Source organism: Marmota marmota, unplaced genomic scaffold, assembly GCF_001458135.2.
Source record: "Marmota marmota marmota unplaced genomic scaffold, marMar, whole genome shotgun sequence".
Classification (NCBI taxonomy): Eukaryota; Metazoa; Chordata; class Mammalia; order Rodentia; family Sciuridae; genus Marmota; species Marmota marmota.
The window spans coordinates 4,390,667-4,411,654 of record NW_026000082.1 but is presented as its reverse complement, the minus strand read 5'-3'; the positions used below and the strand labels follow the sequence as shown (position 1 = coordinate 4,411,654).

Here is a 20,988-nt window from a genome sequence, read left to right as displayed (position 1 = left end):
GCCAAAGTGCTTGTGCCCTGATAAAACAAATATACTTTCACCTTAGTAATAACAATACATTAGTTTATGCTACTTTTTTGTTTTAATACCAATAAATGAACGTGCTCTGAAACCTCCAGCTCTGGAAAGAGCTAACAACATTTAAATTACTTTATGACTAATTACTACTTATTATATATTACCTGTTTATAGCAGGACTTTATAAGGCTAAAGACAAATCCTCTGTCCATAACAGACAATAGATCATTGAGAAAGAATGCAAGGCTTATATTGAGTCTCTCAACCATTTCTGTGTCCTAGGAAATGGAATATAAAGCAAAAACCAATTAAAGTATGGTGGTTTAATCTTAGCTTGAAAAGAGATAAGTGGAAAAAAGTTATCACTACCTTCTGAAATCGGGAAACTATATCACTAGCAATTGTGCTGACAAGAGCAGCAATGTCATCCATGAAACGTTCTGGAAAACGACTTTTCCTTGGAGCATCAAGTTTATCATTAAAGTATAAGTGGTGTACCATACTTTTTACCTGAAAAAAGATATAAGCCATTTGTTTAATTTCTCATGATTTTTCTTAACAGTTTTAATAATTCTAAACACTCAGGCTACTTTTTCAATATACCATGTTATTTAATGGGTGGCTGAAACATTTTTAGCTTTTCAAATAATATTTTGTGTGTGTCAAAGAAATATCAAACACAATACAAGTCAATCACTATATTATCTTCATAAAATTATTCTGGATTTCAACAGAAAAAACAGTCAGTGTATATCAACAGAAAAAAAAATCCTTTAAGAAAATTTTTAATTAACTTTGCTATTCCATATCCCCAAATTCTAAGCTTTGAAAGGTTAGAGACTCTGTCTTCACTGTAGTGTTTTTAGTATCTACTGTAAAGTGGCACATGGTAGGAATACAATACATATTTAATGATTACATATTAATAATAAAATATTAGATAAAAATTAACAGTGATTTATGTTCATAGAATGCTTTTAGATAGAATCTTTATTACAATGCTGTTGTAATGATAATAAAGAGATTTAAACTTTAAATTCAAGGAAATTGAAGCTCAAGTCCTAAGGTTAGTAAACAACGTAGCTAAGTCTTGAACTGGTCTTTTGACTTACATTTAAGAAATCTGAACACAGTAGAAAGAATTTTTTCTTTTTTAAAAAAAAGGTCAAATTTATAATTTTTATATTATAAAAAAGCATATGATTTATAAATTTGCTACTTATCATCTAGGAGGAAAAATGAGTTTTCTGTCACTTATATATGGTCTCTTTACTGCCTTCCTTCCCCCTTTCCTTTCTTCATCCCTCACTCTCCCCCACTTTCCTTTTTTCTTTCTTCCTTTGTTGTGGTTTTGTTTCTTATTTATTTTTATCTACTCCTTTTTTGGAAGAAAAGTTTCAATGATATCCAGATTTACAGAGATAAGGAGAAAGAAGAAGTTCCTTAGTGCCAGCATGCTTGTGTTTAAATCATAGTTCTGCTACCTCTAAGCTGTATATATTTAGATTAAGTTACTTAAACTTTTCTGTATCTTGGTAATATGTTAGAATATTGTACCCAACTGAAGAATATTTTTTTAATTTGGTATGTGTACATATATACATGTTTTCTTATAACTATATTCATTAATTAAAATATTAGTTCATTTATTTGTTTTTAATATCATCGAATTAAACAAAAGATGGTTGTTTACTGGCTGTAACTGACTTTTCCCTAAGAGCTTTCTAGGTACAATAATGGTGATAGACATTTATAATGCTCATTTTACCTTTGTTTGGTATAAAATCTACAGCACTGCCATTATACACTTGTACGTCCAGACTAGGAGAGAATATAGCACAAGTTTCCTGGAAAAAGACTGCTAGCTTCTGCAACTATCCCTGTAAAAAGAGTTAAAATGAACCTCATTTGGCAGGGAGTGTACCAGGGATTGAAATCAGGGGCATTCAACCACTGAGCCACATCCCTAGCCCTATTTTGTATTTTATTTACAGAAAGGGTCTCACTAAGTTGCTTAGCACCCTGCTTTTTGCAGAGGCTGTCTTTGAACTCACAATCCTCCTGCCTCAGCCTCCTGAGCCACTGGGATTAGAGGCATGCACCACCATGCCTGGCCATGAACCTTATTCTTTACAATTTCACCTCAAACATGCTGAGTGTCACAGTGTTTATTCAGAAATGTAATACATATAATTTTGTCTTGAAGGTATGTATAAGACCATAAGATGTGCAACAGAAAATACTTCTAAGATAAAAAATGAGCTAACACAAAATTGTTCACCAAGGGAAAAAATATTAAGGGATGTGTTTAGTTCGCTCACCATTAACTCAAAAAAGAACCAGGCTTGTTGCAAAGCTGATTCCCGAACACTGCCACTGCAAACAACCCACTGCAAAGCCAGCTCCTCGTGAAAAAGCTATCCAGAAGTAAATCCAAAGTTATTATCAAAGTCAAATCTGATGATAACATAAGCCAAATAATAATGCAAGTACAAATGAAGATAAAATGAGGATAAGCAAAAGAAGGCATGTGAACCATTCAATGATGCAGTGAAGACACCCATTAACGAAACGGCTATTTATGCATGTAAGACAGTGGCATGTTGAAGAGCTGAAAAAATTACATGTTATCTTGGAGTAAAATGTAATTTTAAAAGGACAGCTGGGAACTAGTCTCCTAAATTGTACCTGCAAACAAAAACTGGACCAAGAACTCACAGTTACAAATAAGATCTTGTTTGTGTCTAAAATACATATTTTAACGTACACAAATACACTCATGAACTTTGCTGGTACAATTTAGGAAATACCTTTAAATTTTTAAATTTTGCTAGAAGTCTTTAATTTTCAAGTGTTCAAAATCTTTTTTCAAAAATCATAGAAAATCCCTGCATTATAATGGATATGCATACAAAGCATTTGCAAAGTAGTGTATATTAATATGAAAAAGGACTAACAAAACTGTGCAGAAGGGAAGCAAATCAACATATCTTACTAAGAGTGAAAATTTTTCTAACTCATCTTCCTTTCCCTGGAGATTTAAAACACAAAACAGAAGCAGTTACAGAAACAGAATTAAGAATTGATACATTTTTTGGTACTAAAATTTGATGATCAAATTTGAATTAACTAAACCCTAAATTAAACAGTCAATCCCCCAAATAAAACATCATCTTTAAGTAAAAGAGTTCACATTGGAGAAGTATTGGTTAAAGGCATCAGACAAGCAGTGCTTGCTAAGATGTATTTTTAAACACAACGTCATTGTTTTAATATCTCTTATTGATGATGTAAAGAAATTTTGCAACTATATTGTTGATGGAATCATATTCCCCCTCTATGATTTGTCTTCATATGAATCTACCTTTTTAGTTGGTAAGCGTCCCGTTAATGTTTGTAAGAAACTTGACGTCTCTGTGTGCGAAGACATACGATTACAACTTCGATCCATAGCCTATGGAGTGAAGATGAATGAACGACCAGATAACATTAACATTGCAGTGGATGACTTTGCAGCTCAAGGATTATGCACAATTTAAAAAGAGAGTTTTACTATGGTTTCAACAACCATCTATTTTATTGCTCATCTCATTTACAATATTTTAAAGTGTTTTAATAATAATGTATGATAAGTATCAAAATGGCTTCCATATATTTTTTGTTTGTAAAAAAATAAATATTTTAATGACTATTATTTAGAGTGCTGCAAAGAATGAAACTTTTATCTGTGTGATCTCTATACATGCACATATCTAGTAAAAATATATAAAAAGTAAAAACATACTTCTCAACTGGTCTCTGACCAAAAAAGAAACCAAGAATTTTGTATTTAATAAAGAAAATAAAAAGTTAAAATTAAATTTTCATTTTTCACTATTATCAAAAGCTATCACTCAAGTATGTTATGTAGTATAACAAATATAAATCATTTTTAACATTAAATGGAATTAAAATTTTTCTTTAAGAATAAGAGACTTTCCTCCAAAGCCAACACACAGGTGAGAAGTATATTTAGAGGTATCATGCAGGTATTAGCTATCAAGCAACTAGTCTTAAGTAAGCAAAACCTAATTCAACTAAATTATAACATTTCATACTTTGCAACACTGTACAAATTAAAACGAACTTTTGCTTCTGTCATTTAATCTTATAGCATAGGGATAATACATTATTCACATTTAATTTCAACTTACTACCCTACCCCTCTTTCTATTCAGTGATTGTGGAAAAAAAAAAAAAAGACAGTGAATGCTAAACAAAAATGATATAATAATAGCTACCCTTAAAACAAAATCCAATAGGAAAACTGTTGGGTTTTTCCACAAAAACTATTCAAAATTCCTACTAAAGATGTGCAACCCCTAAAGTAGAAACTGTTATAAAAGCCATCAATTGCATAAGCAGCAGGCACTGAAATATTGACAGGGAGTATAGGAGGAAGGACAGGAGAAAGGAAATAGGAAAGGAGAACATTACTGGTGCTATTGGTGGTATTCATGCATAGTAGTTGGAAATGTGCTAAGGAAACAAAAATACACACTTTAATTATTAAAAAAAAAAAAAAAAGCAAGCCACTGAAATCATAGTATGTACTAAAAAGTAATGTTCTAAAGGGAAACATCAGCAGCCAATAAAGAAACCTCTAATGTAAACACCACCTGTGTTGATTCTGCACTTGGACTGGGGTTGGATCCCCATGGGGCAGCTTTTGGACCACCAGTGTTAACCCAGGAATTGGAGCGATCTAAACCCTAAGCATATAATAGAAAGCAGTTGGAAAGGAAAGAAATATTACATGTTGCATGCTATAAATTATTCTTAAAGAAATCCAGACCTTCCAATGCAAACATGTTTTTAATTAGTACTGTTAAAGCAATCAAAATTTTAGGCACCTATAGAGTATTAGTTCACCAAAATTATATTATTATGTAATATAATTTTTTTAAAAAAGATAATCAAGAATATTAAGTACAGCATTTAATGGGCCAAATATTAACAACTAAAGTTTTCATACCATCACCCTCTCAAATTCTTATTAAAGGTAGGTAGTTCAAATTAGCATCAGAAAATTTTCTCTGAACTAAACTGAGGTTTAAAGGAAAAAAATCTAAGAAAAACATTTCATTCTATGCTAAACACTAATTTAGTTACATTTCTCATCAGAACTACTATACAATAATACTCCACATTTCTATTTGACCATGCCTCCTATTTCACTTTCTTTTAGGGACTAGGAAAAATGAAGTAAAATATTATGAAGAAAATTATCCTAATATTTTTTCCTTCCTAATAATAAAAGTAGATTTGGAGGGGCTGAAGTTGTGGCTCAGTGGTAGAGCGCTTGCCTAGCACATGTGAGGCCCTGGGTTTCATTCTCAGCACCACATAAAAATAAATAGATAGATAGATAGATAGATAGATAGATAGATAGATAGATAGATAGATAGATAAAATGTATTGTGTCCATCTACAACTAAAAAGTAAATATTTTTTTAAAAAAGTAGATTTGGAGTTCTGTTTTTTGTACAAGATTTTATTGTACTTGTTGTAATTAAACATAATGGGCTACAATTTTACATAAATATTATAAGAAAAATATGCTGGATCTGTTTATAGGACTTATATCTTTATCACCACCTTCATTAATTTATAGTTTCTTTAATTAATTAATGGGTATGATTAGAAGTGAATTATGTCTGTCTTTATGTGAAAGGGTTACTATGATACCTGGTGAAAGGAACTTAAGCTATACTTTTATTTCTTAACCCTGACAGATGACCAGAATCACTTAAAAGTTTTATAAAATCAAGATTCTGGGCCCTACCTCCAAAAATTCTAATTCAACAAACTGAGCTAAGGAAATGAGAACCTGCTAATTGGAACTGGAGCAAGCTATAAGGAATTTTTAGAGGATTATCGGGGGTGGTGGTGGTGGTGGTGGTGGTGGTAGTAGTAGTAATAATAATAATAATACAACCCAAGACAAGCTGATTAAAATATTAGAGCATGAGTATGGACCCAAACCAGAAATCACCAAAGGAAGGCCAGCCAGGTAAAAGAACACACAAGAGTTGTAATAATGGCAATCAACTTCTAGACAGTAGTGTCCTTTGGGAGGCTTAACAAAAGCACCTATGTGCAGAGCTCTACTTCAAAACAATTAAATCAGAGTTGCTGGATGTGAGGTCCCAGTATTTTTAAAATATTTCAAGAGATCTTCAAAAGATGAAGAAAAGGCAAAGAAAGAACTGTAGCTATTTAGGAGTTTGGTTTTAGGAGGAATATTTCCTTTGCCTTTTCCCGTTTTTTTTTTTTTCTTTCAAGTATATAGAGAAGTTGAAATATGATACAATCATCATCTATTTCTTATTTTTTGACAACAAATGTTTAAAATGGGAATGAAGTTTCATCCAGGTTCTTCTGCTTATTAACTACAAAATCTAAGATAAACTACATAGAGAAATGATAGTATCTTCTTCAAATTCTAAGGATCAAGTTAAATAGTAGAAGTAAATTAACAAATGCAATGTCTTAAATATAGTAAACTCTCAAAGTCAAATTTAAAAAAAACTTTCCATACATGTTTTATCAAAAAATACTTTGTAGCAGAGTAAATTAGATATTATACAAATACCAGTAAAATTTGATAAATAATAATTTATTAAAAATAAAATCCCTGCCTTCTCAAAACTCCTTTATAATATTTCTAGTTAAACAAGTTAACACACATGTATTTCAGGTAAGTTAAAACAAAGTTTTTCACTATTTTCCAAAATTAGGTCTTTACTGTATAAGCCTAAGGTTCTTTCTGCCATATTAGATTTTTACAATCATTTCTCATGTTACAAAAGTAACAAAACATGAACATCTGAGTTTTGCAGAATTATAAATGTGTTTTTCCCTCCTATAAGTTTCCACAAAAGAAACAACTTAACCACCCCTTCAAGCTACTTTTTAAGTTACTGCTTAATAATTCTCTTATTTAAAGCTGAGGTATATGATAATCTATAAAGTGAGAATAAAAAAGTATCTGTTTACCACAAACTTTATTTCATGTATATAATACTGATGCTCTCAATAGTTATACTTATATAGTCAAAGAAGAAGAAGAAGAAGAAGAAGAAGAAGAAGATGATGATGATGATGATGATTGGATTGAACCCAGGGGGACTTTACTACTGAGTTACACCCCTAACACTTTTTATTTTTAGACAGGATTTTGCTAAATTGCTTAGTGACTCACTAAGTTGCTGAGGCTGTCCTTGAACTTGTGATCCTTCTGCTTCAACCTCCTTAGTCATTGGTATTACAGGTGAATACCCCTGTGCTCAACTCAAGGTTAACTATTTAAAGAAAACCTGTGGCCAATTATTTTTTAAAGCAAATAACTTCCAGGGTTACAAAGCAAATAATTTGAGGATTAAAAAGCTAGTTAATCACATCAAACAGCTCTAATTAAGCAAATTTTGACTTATATTTACTAATGTAACAATTTTATGTTTACAGATCCACAAGTAATAAAGAATAGATAAACTTAGGTTAGGGTTAGGGTGTGCACATGAATGTATTTGAATGGTTTTTTTGATTGCCAAATTCCAGTAACATTTTTATTATTATATATTGTTGTGGTGCTAGGGATTCAACCCAGGGCCTCAAACATACAAGGTAAGCACTCTACCACCAAGTTGTACTCCCAGCTCTCATTTTGTCCCATAGGTATAGAAAAGTTCCTTGAGCAAGGCCCATACTACATGTGATTTGACATCAATATTCATGTTATAATACAAAGACTTTGCCTTATATACATAATATCTCAGTGCCTAACACAACAGATTCTCTCATTTTTCACAAATAAAGCAATAAAATTCACTCCTGAGGTAACCATATGCTTATATAATTGAATGTTAAAATACTCTTACTATGACTAAGAAAACACAAGTATTTGGGCAAAATAAATATAAACAAAATCTCAAAAATATATGTTTACAACTACTAGAATAATAAATGCCTATTGTATTGTGTAAATATTCTTAAGTTTTAGATGTTCTGCATTCAATATTAGGAAATCAAATATAACCAAAACTTCCCTAAGGTCAAATCTTTGAAGATTTTAAAATACCTAATTAATAGTAAGGCTGTGAGCAAAAGCACAATTTGATTTTTAAAAATTTTTAGTTGCACATGGACACAATACCTTTATTTTATTTATTTATTTTTATGTGCTGAGGATCGAACCTTGCATGGGCTAGGCGAACGAATCACTGAGCCACAAACCCAGCCCCAACAACTTGATTTTTTTAATAAGTAAATTGTTCTTGCTCTGGATGCTCCATGCTTACAATCATCCATTGGATAAATATTTATTAAGCATCTTCAGTATGCTGCACATTTAGTGCTTTAGACATGTCAGTGAACAAATGAAAAAGAAGATAGTAGCAGAATACTAGAGAATTTTTTTTTAATGAGTGAATAATAGCATGCCTGTATATGGATGGGAATGATTCAAAATATAGGAAGAAACAGGGCTGGGGATATAGCTCAGCTGGTAGAGTGTTTTGCCTTCCATGCACAAAGCCCTGGGTTCAATCCCCAGCACCATCACACACACAAAAAAAAGTGTGTGTGTGTGTTTGTGTGTGTAGAAATAGATAATGCAGGAGAGAGATGAAAAAACTGCTGGAGTAAACTATAACTATAGGTAGCAGTAATAAGAAATGGGAGCTTCTCTACAAGTGGAAGGAATAAATTTAGAAAGAAGGATAGGTCATCTATAGCAGATTATTAAGTAGTCAGTAGTAGGTAGGTAGCTATGATAGTACTAAGTCTATGAAATTTTTCTTCTGATAACTTCAGTTTGCCCAGTGAAACTGGAGATAAAGTGAAAGGGAAGAAGAGGAGAGAGGTATTGAGTAACATACTATGGCATGAAATCATTTCCTGGGAGAATAAATGGTGAGCAGCATATGGAATACAGAATGTAGATTCTTTACATTTTCTGAAACACAATTATATACCATTAATATTAGGGATTATAACTAAATGATAATCCAATATGGAAGTAGCTAATAAGACTTTTCCAATAAAAAGAAGAAACAACACATAAACTATTCAAATAAAACTTAATTAGGGGAAAGCTGAATTGTCATAAGACAAATTCTCATCTTGTGAAGGCTTTCTCAGAAATTAGTTTATATTTACTTATGTAAAACTGTTATGTCCCATTTAATGATCTTGAAAAAAGGCAACAAATCATTCCAACATATATATCTCTTTGTTATAAATCCTGAGGTTATAATCTATCAAACACATCTATAAGGAATAACTCAAGAATTATGTTAAATGAGGCATAATGCAAATCTTACAGAAGGGGACACACTTTAAAAGTAGAACCTTGAGGAATATGCTGTCTATAGTAGAAATTTTCATAATTTATAAATATAGCATATAAGTAATGCTAAGTACTACCTCTGTTACAATGAGATATGATCAAGAATGAAAACAAGAATTAAAAAATAGGAATTATTTTCCCAATCATGAAAACATATGTTAGCAAGGAGCCTTCTCTTTTTGCAGTTGCTATATTACTCAGCTTACTCTGCAGTGTCCCTATATACATCTACACATTGGTCTCCCTAGGAGTTCAAAAAGTCAAAGTTGTTTCATAAGAGAGACATTCATACAGATCTTACTGAGATGTTTTAATCACTATTTAAATTTTAAGGCTGCAAAAAAAATCTAAGAAACTACAAATTATTTAATATGAATGCACCTTACTATGTGTTAACATTCCTTAATGTAAATTGAGCTTCTGAGTGTAAAATTTCTGTAACTACATAAGCTATCTATATTTTTATACAATAAAACTGTAAGAATAGTTCTGTTGGTTTTGAGAAATGTTCAAGTATTATTATCTAACAAATCTAGGTCTTTAAAACTTTCATAGTAGTTCAAGTTAAGAGTTGAACATGGATCCTTAATCCTTTATTAGTTAATCCTTTATTAATTCTCTTCCTATCCAAATCAACAGAGTAAAATGCCAAGGAAAATAATATGTTCTTTTCGAATAGCAAAAAATAAGAAGTAATATAGCCAAAACACATGATATGATTTATTGGCCTTGGTCTTTGCTTTGGTCTGTCTTGCTTAAACTCATAAGTTATGTTCATGCTTTACATGTAGAAATGTAATAAGTATTTGGGAGGGTACATAATAAAGATGGATGATTTGAACAAAATATAGCTGGATCTTATACTATATGGCCTCTTGTTGTCTGGGATAATCATTAATCATCATTAAAGAAATCATACTTTTTTATAAGTCTAGTGCTAAATTCATAGAGTCTCCTGTGAAATGTGGTTCTAATACTAATCAAGGTTAATTTTTGAAAGTGTGGTCTCATAGTTCACATCAATGATGGCATGTCTCTTATACATCAGTCACATAGGTCCCTTTTAATTTGTAAAGAAAATCAATCTAGCCATTTTTCACACAATAGAGTAGGATGCAGATGACAATAAGTTGCATGTAACTAATTATCCTGGATACATTTTAGAATTTGGCAGGTTTTTTGTTTTTGTTTTTGTTTTGTTTTGTTTTGTTTAAGAGAGTATACCAACCAGTTTGTACTAGCAACTATATTTGATAGAAACATAAAATAGTCTTTTTTGACATAATAGAAGTACAATTTCTTGCTTATTCCTATATCAGAATAGAAATATACAATTTCTGACTTATTCTTAACTCATATACGTCTAAAAATTAAAAATAAATTAAAATAATTGAGCATTTCTAATTTGTTCATAAACTGAAAACCAAATTTATGATGCATATGGTCAGTTTACCTTACTGCCGATGATTGACCGAACTTCATCATCTGGTGATGTTGGAGTCCCAGATATATCTGGGTTACTATTACTAAGGCTTCGAGAACGATTTAAATTAAGGCTTGCAGGTCTCACAGCAGATCTAGCCATTGTGGCATAATGCACTGATCCTCCCAAACCCCCAGGACCTGGATTTGCACATAAAACAGCACAAAATTAAATTAAGAAAATTACTCAGGGAAGGACCTGAAAAAAGTCTCTGCCATTATATAAAAATTTGCAAAGATCATGAATTGCTTTTGTTTCGAAACGAAAAATACTCTATTTTAAAAAATACCAACAGAAATAAAAACACCTAAGAACAGTCAATAGTTACACAAAAAAATTCCATTTTATAGCAGTTGACAAAAGTATACGAATTATAAATAAAATAATTATTTCTTCAGTGTTTCTAAATTACACATTACATGTACAATAAAAGCCAAAATGAATAGGAAACAAACATACATACATTACCTTCAGCAAACATGTCAGCAGGTTGAAAGTATATACATGATAATCATTAACTGAACAATTAAAAGGTTGTTCAAATTAAGACATCCCCCACAACTACCACCACTATCCCAAAGTCATACAAAAGACAAGCAACAACTTGTGGCCCCAATACTCTGAAAGGCTGTTATTTTACTGATCAAGAAGAAATGAGAGCTTTTGTAGAGAATAATTTTTTACAATATTATAGGTTTCACTGGGTTGTTGAGGAACTGCTAATCTACCATGTTTCTTCTTTAATGCCCAGCAACATTCTGACTGACAAATCGGGTTCTTTTATCTTAACAAAGAATTTTAAAACACTTTCAGAGACATAGAAGTTATTTTCAAGGTCCATTTCCAAGAATTATTTTAACCAAGATCTCAATTCAAGTTAAAGGAATCTGTATAAATAACGACACTTAAAAGAATAACCTTTTCAGCAACTTAGCATGATGAATGGTATTTAGGCAGTATCAATAAACATTTGCTATCGAATGCACACATAAGCTCATGGATTAAAAGAATGTTTTAATCTTGCCATGAACATTTAATTTATGAAAGACAGTTTCACAGTAAAAACAATAAAATACCTGGTGATGGTGAATTAGGATAAGAATTTGGAAGGCGAAAAACATAATAGATATATGAGGCAAGAAGGCTATTTCTACCATGCTGATCATGATTTCCTTCCAAGTTTTTGTGAAGTCGATTTATAACTGATGCCATGGCTTCAAAAGATGCTTGACCTAGATTAACTTTTAAAAAGGAAGAAAATAGTTTAACTTTTAGAATCTAAATTCCATGAAAACCAAGATTTTATTATCACTATAGGATTTAAGAATCATGATTACACACAGCAAGTATATAAAGATAATATTTGATACTAATTTTAGTGATGGATTAGCTGAACCAAAAAGATTTTTGCAAACAAAATGAGAAAAAAATTATATTACAAATTTAATATGAAATTGTATGGGCTTGATTGGTCAAAAACCAAAACATTACCCAACAGGTATCTGTTATTTCATAAAACAATACAAAGTACATGATTTAAAAAAAAAACTATCTTTTATATCCCCTTGAGAAGCAATTTTTCATTTTAAAGATGACTCTGAAAGTCTAAACTGCATACCATAAGCACATATTACTTTTGTTTATAAAATTAACAATATCAAGAAAAATGATTAAAACTACTAAAAATATGAAAAGAGAATAGCTGAATAAACAACAGTTGAAATTAGTGCATTTTTATAAAATAATTAGAAGGGAAAAAGGAGCTAGAAAAGCAGATTGACTGTATAGCATTTTCAATGCCTGGGTAAGCACTACCTATTCAGTCATTCAAGTCAGTATATCACAAGAAATTTGCAAAAGTGGAGAAATTCTAATAGCACACTGCATATGTAAACCAAATAGTCATTTGGAGCAATGAGCCTCAGATATTGTAATGTATTTAATTAAGACAGGAAATTATGAATAGATAATGAGGCCCAATTAAGCTTTCTAAAAGCAGAATAATCAAACTAAATGGTTATTTAGTAATATTACTCTATATATACTGAACTAGAAGGGAAAGAGACCAGAAACAGAAACCTGAATGGGGTTTAGCAATTCTACCTGTTCCTAGTTAATTCCTCTCCCTGTTTGTTTTCTCATAGTAACTATTTCAAAGAATCCTCAAACTTCAAGTCTACCTTATGTCCTTCTTAGCAAATCTTGCCTTTAATCTCACAGAAGAAATATATTAAAGCATGAAATTCCTCAAGTTTTTCAACAAATTTATCAAAAAATGGAAACTACTTATATCTCCTCTCCAAAGGAAACAGTGCCCCTTCCCTGTATGAATGATATTATGAACTTTCACTCTTACCTCACACACTTGCTTTATTAACTAAATCCTTTCCTATTGCATATCTTATATATTTTTCTCAAATATATCCATTCTTACACCCTAATATGCTCAAATATCTCCATTCTTATTCTCTAAATCAACCCTGCTTTCTCTTCTAAACTTCTTAAATTATTTCTACCTTCAATTAGACTAAATTGTTTTTGTAAATTTTACCAATGGACACTCTCAAATATTCCAGATACGAGTTGAGGCACTCAAGAGCCTGTTGCTTGAGATATGTTATACCAGCTGAGCGACCTTAGGTAAAAAATTTAAACATTATGTTCATCACTTTACTTACTCATGAAATGATGGTAATAATAGCACCTACTACATAGGGTCATTGTGAGGATTTCATACAGTAACATAAATAAAGCACACAGCACGATTCCTGGAACATAGTAAGTGCTATCCAAGTGTTTGTTATTATTGTTATTACTATATTTTAATTTATACAATCTACATCAAAGAACAATGCTGGCCTGTTTTTTCTTAAAAGCTTTTCCTATAACTTTTGTAACAGGATCTTTCTAATCCCTTAACTGAACCTTTCTTCATCTTTTTTGTTTAGCAGGAGTTGTTTGTTTTGTTTTGCAATCAAGAGATGGATCCCAGAACCTTATGCTATTAGGCAAATGCTTTACCACTGAGCCTCATCCCCAGCCCAACCCAATCTAATAAGTTAGTTCAAGTTCAACTTCTTTATAGGACTTGGGTAGAAACTGGGCAAAAGGAGAGGAGTAAAACTTGGCAAGAGTGAGGATAAGAAACATTGCTCCTTCTAGAACAACACAGAAGAAAATGAAAACAGTGATTTTGAACAAAGGAAGGAAAGAAGACCTATATTCAATGGAGGACAGCAGATGAATGAAAATGCAGATGTGGTAGATTATATGACCTGTAAAATGTAATAGGCTTTCTCCATTTGTCTGTTTTCTTAACTAGTCTGTGAGATCTTCAAGTTAGGAATCATGCCTTGGACAGCGACTATCAGTATCAGATATGCAGTAAATAAGTAATTGATGAATGCATAAATTAATGAGTTTCCATAATTTGAAACTTATTTTCCATAATAAGTCTATATGGCACATTTTATTTTTAAAAAGTAGTTATTACTTTCTGATGACATAAATAAATAACCTCCCCCAATAAAACAAGCCTTATTATCAGCAAAATGGAAGCAAGGCTTCTCTTTTTTTTAAACAAAGTTAGAAATTTCAAATTTATAAATTTCATGTTTCATCTCCAAGTTAAAAATAAATAAATACATAAATTACCTATTTGGCCAGCAATGACAGGAGGTCTGACAACTAAAAGTATCAGTTTATCAAGCAGAAGATGAAGAAATCGGACCACTGGTTCCAACTGTGATGAATTCAACGCTGAAATACTGCTCTTCAATTCATTTTCTAAGTTATTTTCCATGATTCGCATGTCCCCAATTCTGACTGGGAACATATGTTCATCCAGAGCATTAACCAGAGCAAAAAATTTGTCGAGATAAGGATCCTAAAACCAAAAATAAACAAAAGCACTAAACAATTATAACTATAAAACTTCCCAATCCTAAAGGGCTATGGACCACTGATCTCTCATATTAACTGCTAATACATACACACATACACACACACACACACACACACACATACACACACACACACACGTGTGTGTGTGTATGTATGTATATATATATATATGTTTACCTAAACAGTTTTTCCAATTGAAAAACATCTATTCTAATTATTGTAGGACAGCTGCCTCCAATATTACTGGTTACTCAAGAAATCTATTAATACTAATGAAGGCTTTCCTCTTTCAGTTTGGAGCTTATTCATTTGGAGCTCAATTACTATGGCAGGTATCTTACTAATCTACGTGGGCCCATTATTAATGTATTGTCTCTCAGCGCCAAATCCACACCTTTGTCCTACTGCATACTACTGGAGCCAGTTTCTTCAAACTATACTTCTCTTTTGTTAGCTGCTTATGGTCAGGCTCAGACAGTAGAGAGTACAGGAGGCAGTCTGGAGGCTTGAGGAATATAAAGAGACTTTCTTTCCTCTTAGTTGTTTTACAGGTGATGGCTAGGAGATGTGAATGCTGCAGCTCAGAGGTGAGAGACATGGGAAGAAGTGGTCACCACAGTAGTGGTGGTTCTCATATTTCCATAGTAGGGATTCTCCACCAAGTTTCACTGAATAGCAAGGGATGTGTTCTTATAACCATAGCATCCCCTCCTCAGAAGTCTATCAGCCTCAGGATCCTTTCTAAGTGTCTAAGTCCTTCCTTGATGCTTTCTGTTACTGTTATCTCTGTTATCCTCATATAATTATCTTTTACCCCCATTTAGTTAGCAAATCATCTTTAACCTAGTCAATAATTATTTGCCTTAAATTTCCCACATTCAAATCATTGATGGATTTGTCTCCCAACTAAATCCTGACTGGTATTATTAAGCCTGTGTCTACATTGCCAACAGAACCAGTCTTATTTAAGCAGTAGAAGCTTACTCTCCCAGTGTTCTTTATACCTAGAAATAACCATGTGCTGATCAATGAGGTGTGAGCAAGTCTACTGAACTAGGGGAAGATTTACACTTACTTCACAATGAAATTAAACTTCAAGAAGAGGTAGCAATGCTGCTCAGCTTCACATTTAAAATTCTAATATAGTTCTACAGTATGTATTTAAATGAATAAAAAAAAATCAATTGAGTTCTAACTATATATTTAGTATATTTCAAAGAATTATAAAAAAATTTATAAAACATCCTAAGAAAGAGTTGTCTTCAATCAATCTTTTTAAAAGGCTATAATATTTGATCAATTTGTTTTATTTTTTATCAATTTTTATATCATTGCAATATATTTCAAAAAGTTACAAGTAAAATATAAATATCATAAAAAATCTTTATTACTTTCAACTGATCCTTTAAAAAGGTTATAATAGGGATTGTGGCTCAGTTGTAGAGTGCTTGCCTAGCTAGCACGTGTGAGGCAGTGGGTTTGATCCTCAGCACCACATAAAACTAAATAAATAAAATAAAGGTATTGTGTCCATCTACAACTAAAAAATTTATTTTAAAAAGGTTATAATAATTGCTCTATTTGTTTTATGTAGTTTTCAAATTAATGAAATTTTTAATATTAATCTTCAGGACTGTGGGTGCCAGGATGCTTGCTAAACAGTAGACAATTGCACTTTATTTTTCCCCTACATTGTATAGATTCTGAACTAGTTACATAATATATTTTGCCCTAAATTCTTTTCTGTCACATAAGGACAACACATAATCTGTATCCAGAGAAACAAACTTAGGAGTAACCATGTACTGACAACTCTAAAAAAAAACTAAAAACAATTATAGAAATGGCAGAAAAATCAGCATGAAAAAGAGAGTACTTGTATATTTAGGAAGACACAATGTGATATTAAGAATTCTCCTATAAAAGGAAAGAATATGTTCAACAGTATACTATCAGGTCAATCTTTTCACCAACCAAGGAACAAGATATATAGGAAGCATAGGACACATCCACTAACATCAGAAAAGGAAAAATTCCATTGGAGTTACTCTGTTATGGGGTCTTACTTGTGTACTACTAAACAAAACCTAGAGATTACCAATTTTTTTTTTTTCTAAACAGCATAGAGGTGCCATGTCTTTTTATTTTCCCCTACCTCAATGTGCAGAAAAGAGTTAAAATAGCAGGCTTAAGACTGCTATCCTAGAAAGGCCTGCTTACATGGTTGATCTTCATTGGGTATCTGTGAACTTGGATTTCAGGCTGGTTTCCACTGTTAGGGAATAGCTCACATGCCTAAACTAAGTAAATAGTATGCTTTATGGTAAACACCTGCCTTCCTTTGGGGAGTCTAGAATTTTAATATGTTTTAGGCAGACGGCCTATAACACTGGCCCCCAGAAACAACCCTATAAGCCTCTACTGTACCTCCTTGGCAGACAGCATTTTACATATGTTCTTTCAACTTGTTCTATGTGACTTCATCAGATAAGGACTAACTTGGGCCTGAGGATTCCTCCCAGGTAGTTTTTCCCTTCGTTGACTATGTCCATCCTTTCTTTAAAATAAATCAGTTATGAGTATTACTATATGACTTACCCTGCAAGTCCTCCTAGCAAATCACTGAACCTAAGGTGGTTTGGGGAAGCCCTCTAAACATCCCTTGCCTTTATAGGTTGGCAAACCCCTGAATTCTATTTTAAACACTCACCTCTTCTCACTCTACCTTTTCTCCCTAGAAAATCACATTCACCAATTTAATTTCACCTATCACATTTGTTCTATCACCTTCAACCCCAAACTCCCAAATAATTGCAACTACCTTTAGGACATTTCCATCTGAAGTGCACAGATACTTCAAACTAACAAGTTCAAAAGTAAACTCATATTAGCTCTATAACTGCTCTCCTTTCTTTTTTTAAAATTTTTTGTTCTTTTTAAATATCCATGACAGTATATTTTGACATACTATACATACATGGAGTATAATTTATTCTAATTAGGATCCCATTCTTGTGGCGGTACATGATATGGAGTCTCAATTGCTCTCTTTTCATATGCTCTACTTTTATATGCTCCAAGTTTACTCTACTTGTACTCTCTGTTAGGTTAGAAATTACTATCTACCTAGACTCTAAACTCTATGATATTTAAGGTTCTTCCTAATCTGTTATCAACCTGGGCTTCTATACTCATCTATTATGATTTCCTATGCATTTTAAATTGCATTTATACCAGATTACTTGCTGGTCCTTAAACATAGACTACTTACTATCACTTTGCACTTGTTATCTGCTCACCTGAGTTGCCATTATCCTTTTCTCAGTATGGTAAATTCTACTTACCAATGCAACATCTCAGTCCTTAGCAGAACAGACAACTTTGTCCTCCTACTTGAAAGGATTTAGCCAAATTATCCATACCATTAGTACCACAATACTAATTTCCATAGTATTAATTTTATTATGATATTTTCCCATTTCCCCTATTTCTTAAATAAAAAACTCTTTTTTGAGGGAGAGGGTATCTCAGCGGCCACTGAGCCACATCCCACATTTTATTTAGAGACAAAGTCTCACTGAGTTGCTTAGCGCCTCACTTTTTCTGAGGCTGCTTTGAACTTGCAATCCTCTTGTGATCTCAGCCTCTTGAGCCAGTGGGATTACAGGTGAGTGCCACTGTGCCTGGCTAAATGGAAACCTCTTGACAGGTAATATAGCTGACCTCATGGAGCTTACTTGCCATATATGGAGGAAACACAATAAATATGTGTGTGGGAGGGGATACACGAGAGAATTCAAGAGCGTGAAAATGCCAGAGACACATACATACATGTGCTCAGTAGAAAACACATGGTCAGCTGACACAGAGTGATGGGCTTGCTATGTCTAAATGAGTTGACAAAGAATGTAGTCTTTTTGAAGTAAAAAAAAAAACTCTGAGAAGTCAAATGAATATTAGGAAGAAAAGCATTCTAGTCAAAGATCAAGGTATAAAATCTTAGAGAAGAAGTTGGTGTGTTCCAGAAAGTGTAGATTTGGAGTAAATGACTTTTAAAAACTATTTCCATTTGAAATAATTAACCTATGAAAAATAAAGTAAGTTGGACGATAGTTTTTCAACTCTAAAACTCTATCATTTACCAGAAACTTAGAAAAAAGACACTTAAGTGTTCAAAATAAAGTCAATGACAATTGTTAAGCAAAATGTATGCTTTTATTAACAGTCAATGACTTTCTGCTTATTCCTTTAAAAAACAAAACAACTTCTAAATATTTTTAACTGACATACATTCCTATAACTCTGATGGCAGATAACAAAACTGACATAGTGTGAGATAATTCTTAATTAGTTGAATAAAAGTTAATCAAATAGTTATTAAAATTCACTTACTTGTGTGTGGATAGATGAAACAGCAACAACTTCAACATTAAACACACCTTTGTGATTATCTACCCATTTCATGCCAGGTAGAGGAACCTGAAAGATCATATCACAGATTCTTTAAAAGTAGGTTATCAGTTCAGTAAACAAACAAAAAAATTAGAACAATTCAATTAGAAAAAAGTACTGTGGAAATATATTTTAATCACTGTAAATCAATTAAATACTTAAATTTCATTATTACAAAATTAATAATTTTACAAAAAATTAAAGGGCTCAGGAGCAAAAAGAGAAATGCCCCAAATTTCTACCTTTCCAGAGATACCCCTTAATATTATTCCAAGTCTTCATCTTTACACATAAACCTTTCATAGTTAATATCAAACATTATTATTTTAAAAACTATTTCTCACATACTATTCATTATGAATCTAACTTACACCAATAAATTCACATAGACGATGTAATTTTAATGGCTTATAGCATTCCCTTTTATTTTCAGTATTCCTATTGTGTTTTCACTGGGCTTTAAAACATTCACAAGCAAAGAAACTCTTGTCCTAAGGATTATAGGGGTTTTTTCCTGATATATTGCTAGTAGTATCAAAATTATTTCATAAAAATCATTTTTAAAAGCAAATAAATATATTCTCTCAATTCCTCCTGCTAAGTGCTGCTAAAACTCCTGGAACACGGTATATAAAATCAATGGAAAGACTGAAAAGTGCAGATGAGAATGAAGATGAACTGGAGACCTAAGGATACAAGAAACTATAAGGCAGTATTTCATGGGTTTTATTTTTGCTTTACATATCCAGAACTGGGTGCTAGAGAGAATGGCAATCCAGAAGTGCCAAAAGACACAGACAAGCAATGCCCCAAGAAAAACATTTTCCTTATAGCTAAAGCCAGCAATACTCCAGACAATCATAAGGGAACAAATCTTGGTCCACTCTCATTTCCCTGGACTGAGGGAGGGGCTCAGGCTAAAAGTCAGCTATAATGAGGTACCCAAACCAACCACACTTAGGTGGTATTTAGAAGACACAGATGGTAGCCCATTCCCTTCTGATGATAACAATTCGCCAATTAACCCTGGTATCAGTGGACACAAGCAGAGAACAGTAATAAGGCACCCCGCCACACACACACCCCAAAAGGGAGTTGTCAGTAGAGGTCTAGCAAGGAGGTTGCAATCCCATCTCCACCTCACATTGATGCCCCCAACCAACAAATCCCAGGGAGTGAAAGCAGACACTTTGGGAAATTTGGACTTCATCTATCCTGGTACTAGTTTCTCCCTTTCCTGCTATTAAGACAAAATATTTAAACAAAATTTAGAGTCTCATAATACCCAAAATATCCATGATATAACTGAAAATTATGCATCATACCAAGGCTAGGAAAATCTTGACCTAAATGAGAAAAGACAATCATCAGACACTGATAATAAGGTAACATAGATGTTGAATAGATCTGGCAAGAATTTAAAAGTAGCTACCATGAAATTAATGAAATCGAAACAAAAGAAACAATTGAAAAAATTGACAAAACTAAAAGTTGGTTCTTTGAAAAAATAAATAAAATCGACAGACCCTTAGCAATGCTAGCGAAGAGAAGAAGAGAGAGAACTCAAATTACTAACATACGGGATGAAAAAGGCAATATCACAACAGACACGTCAGAAATACAGACGATAATCAAAAACTATTTTGAATCCTTATACTCCAATAAATTAGAAGATAGTGAAGGCATAGATAAATTTCTTAAGTCATATGATCTGCCCAGATTGAGTCAGGAGGATATAGACAAC

General features: G+C 32.3%; 1 protein-coding gene across 1 annotated transcript in view; it reads right to left on the bottom strand.

The window, feature by feature from the left end:
- Positions 1-20,988, bottom strand: part of Dock7 (dedicator of cytokinesis 7) — a 181,412-nt gene that overhangs the window by 68,308 nt on the left and 92,116 nt on the right. The window contains exons 18-27 of the mRNA XM_048816301.1: positions 19,185-19,271; positions 14,544-14,775; positions 11,966-12,130; positions 10,860-11,029; positions 4,677-4,769; positions 3,383-3,472; positions 3,014-3,049; positions 2,340-2,435; positions 388-528; positions 183-296 (exon numbers count right to left, since the gene is read on the bottom strand). Coding sequence (XP_048672258.1) covers positions 183-296; positions 388-528; positions 2,340-2,435; positions 3,014-3,049; positions 3,383-3,472; positions 4,677-4,769; positions 10,860-11,029; positions 11,966-12,130; positions 14,544-14,775; positions 19,185-19,271 — 1,224 coding nt within the window. The remainder of the gene's footprint in view (positions 1-182; positions 297-387; positions 529-2,339; positions 2,436-3,013; positions 3,050-3,382; positions 3,473-4,676; positions 4,770-10,859; positions 11,030-11,965; positions 12,131-14,543; positions 14,776-19,184; positions 19,272-20,988) is intronic.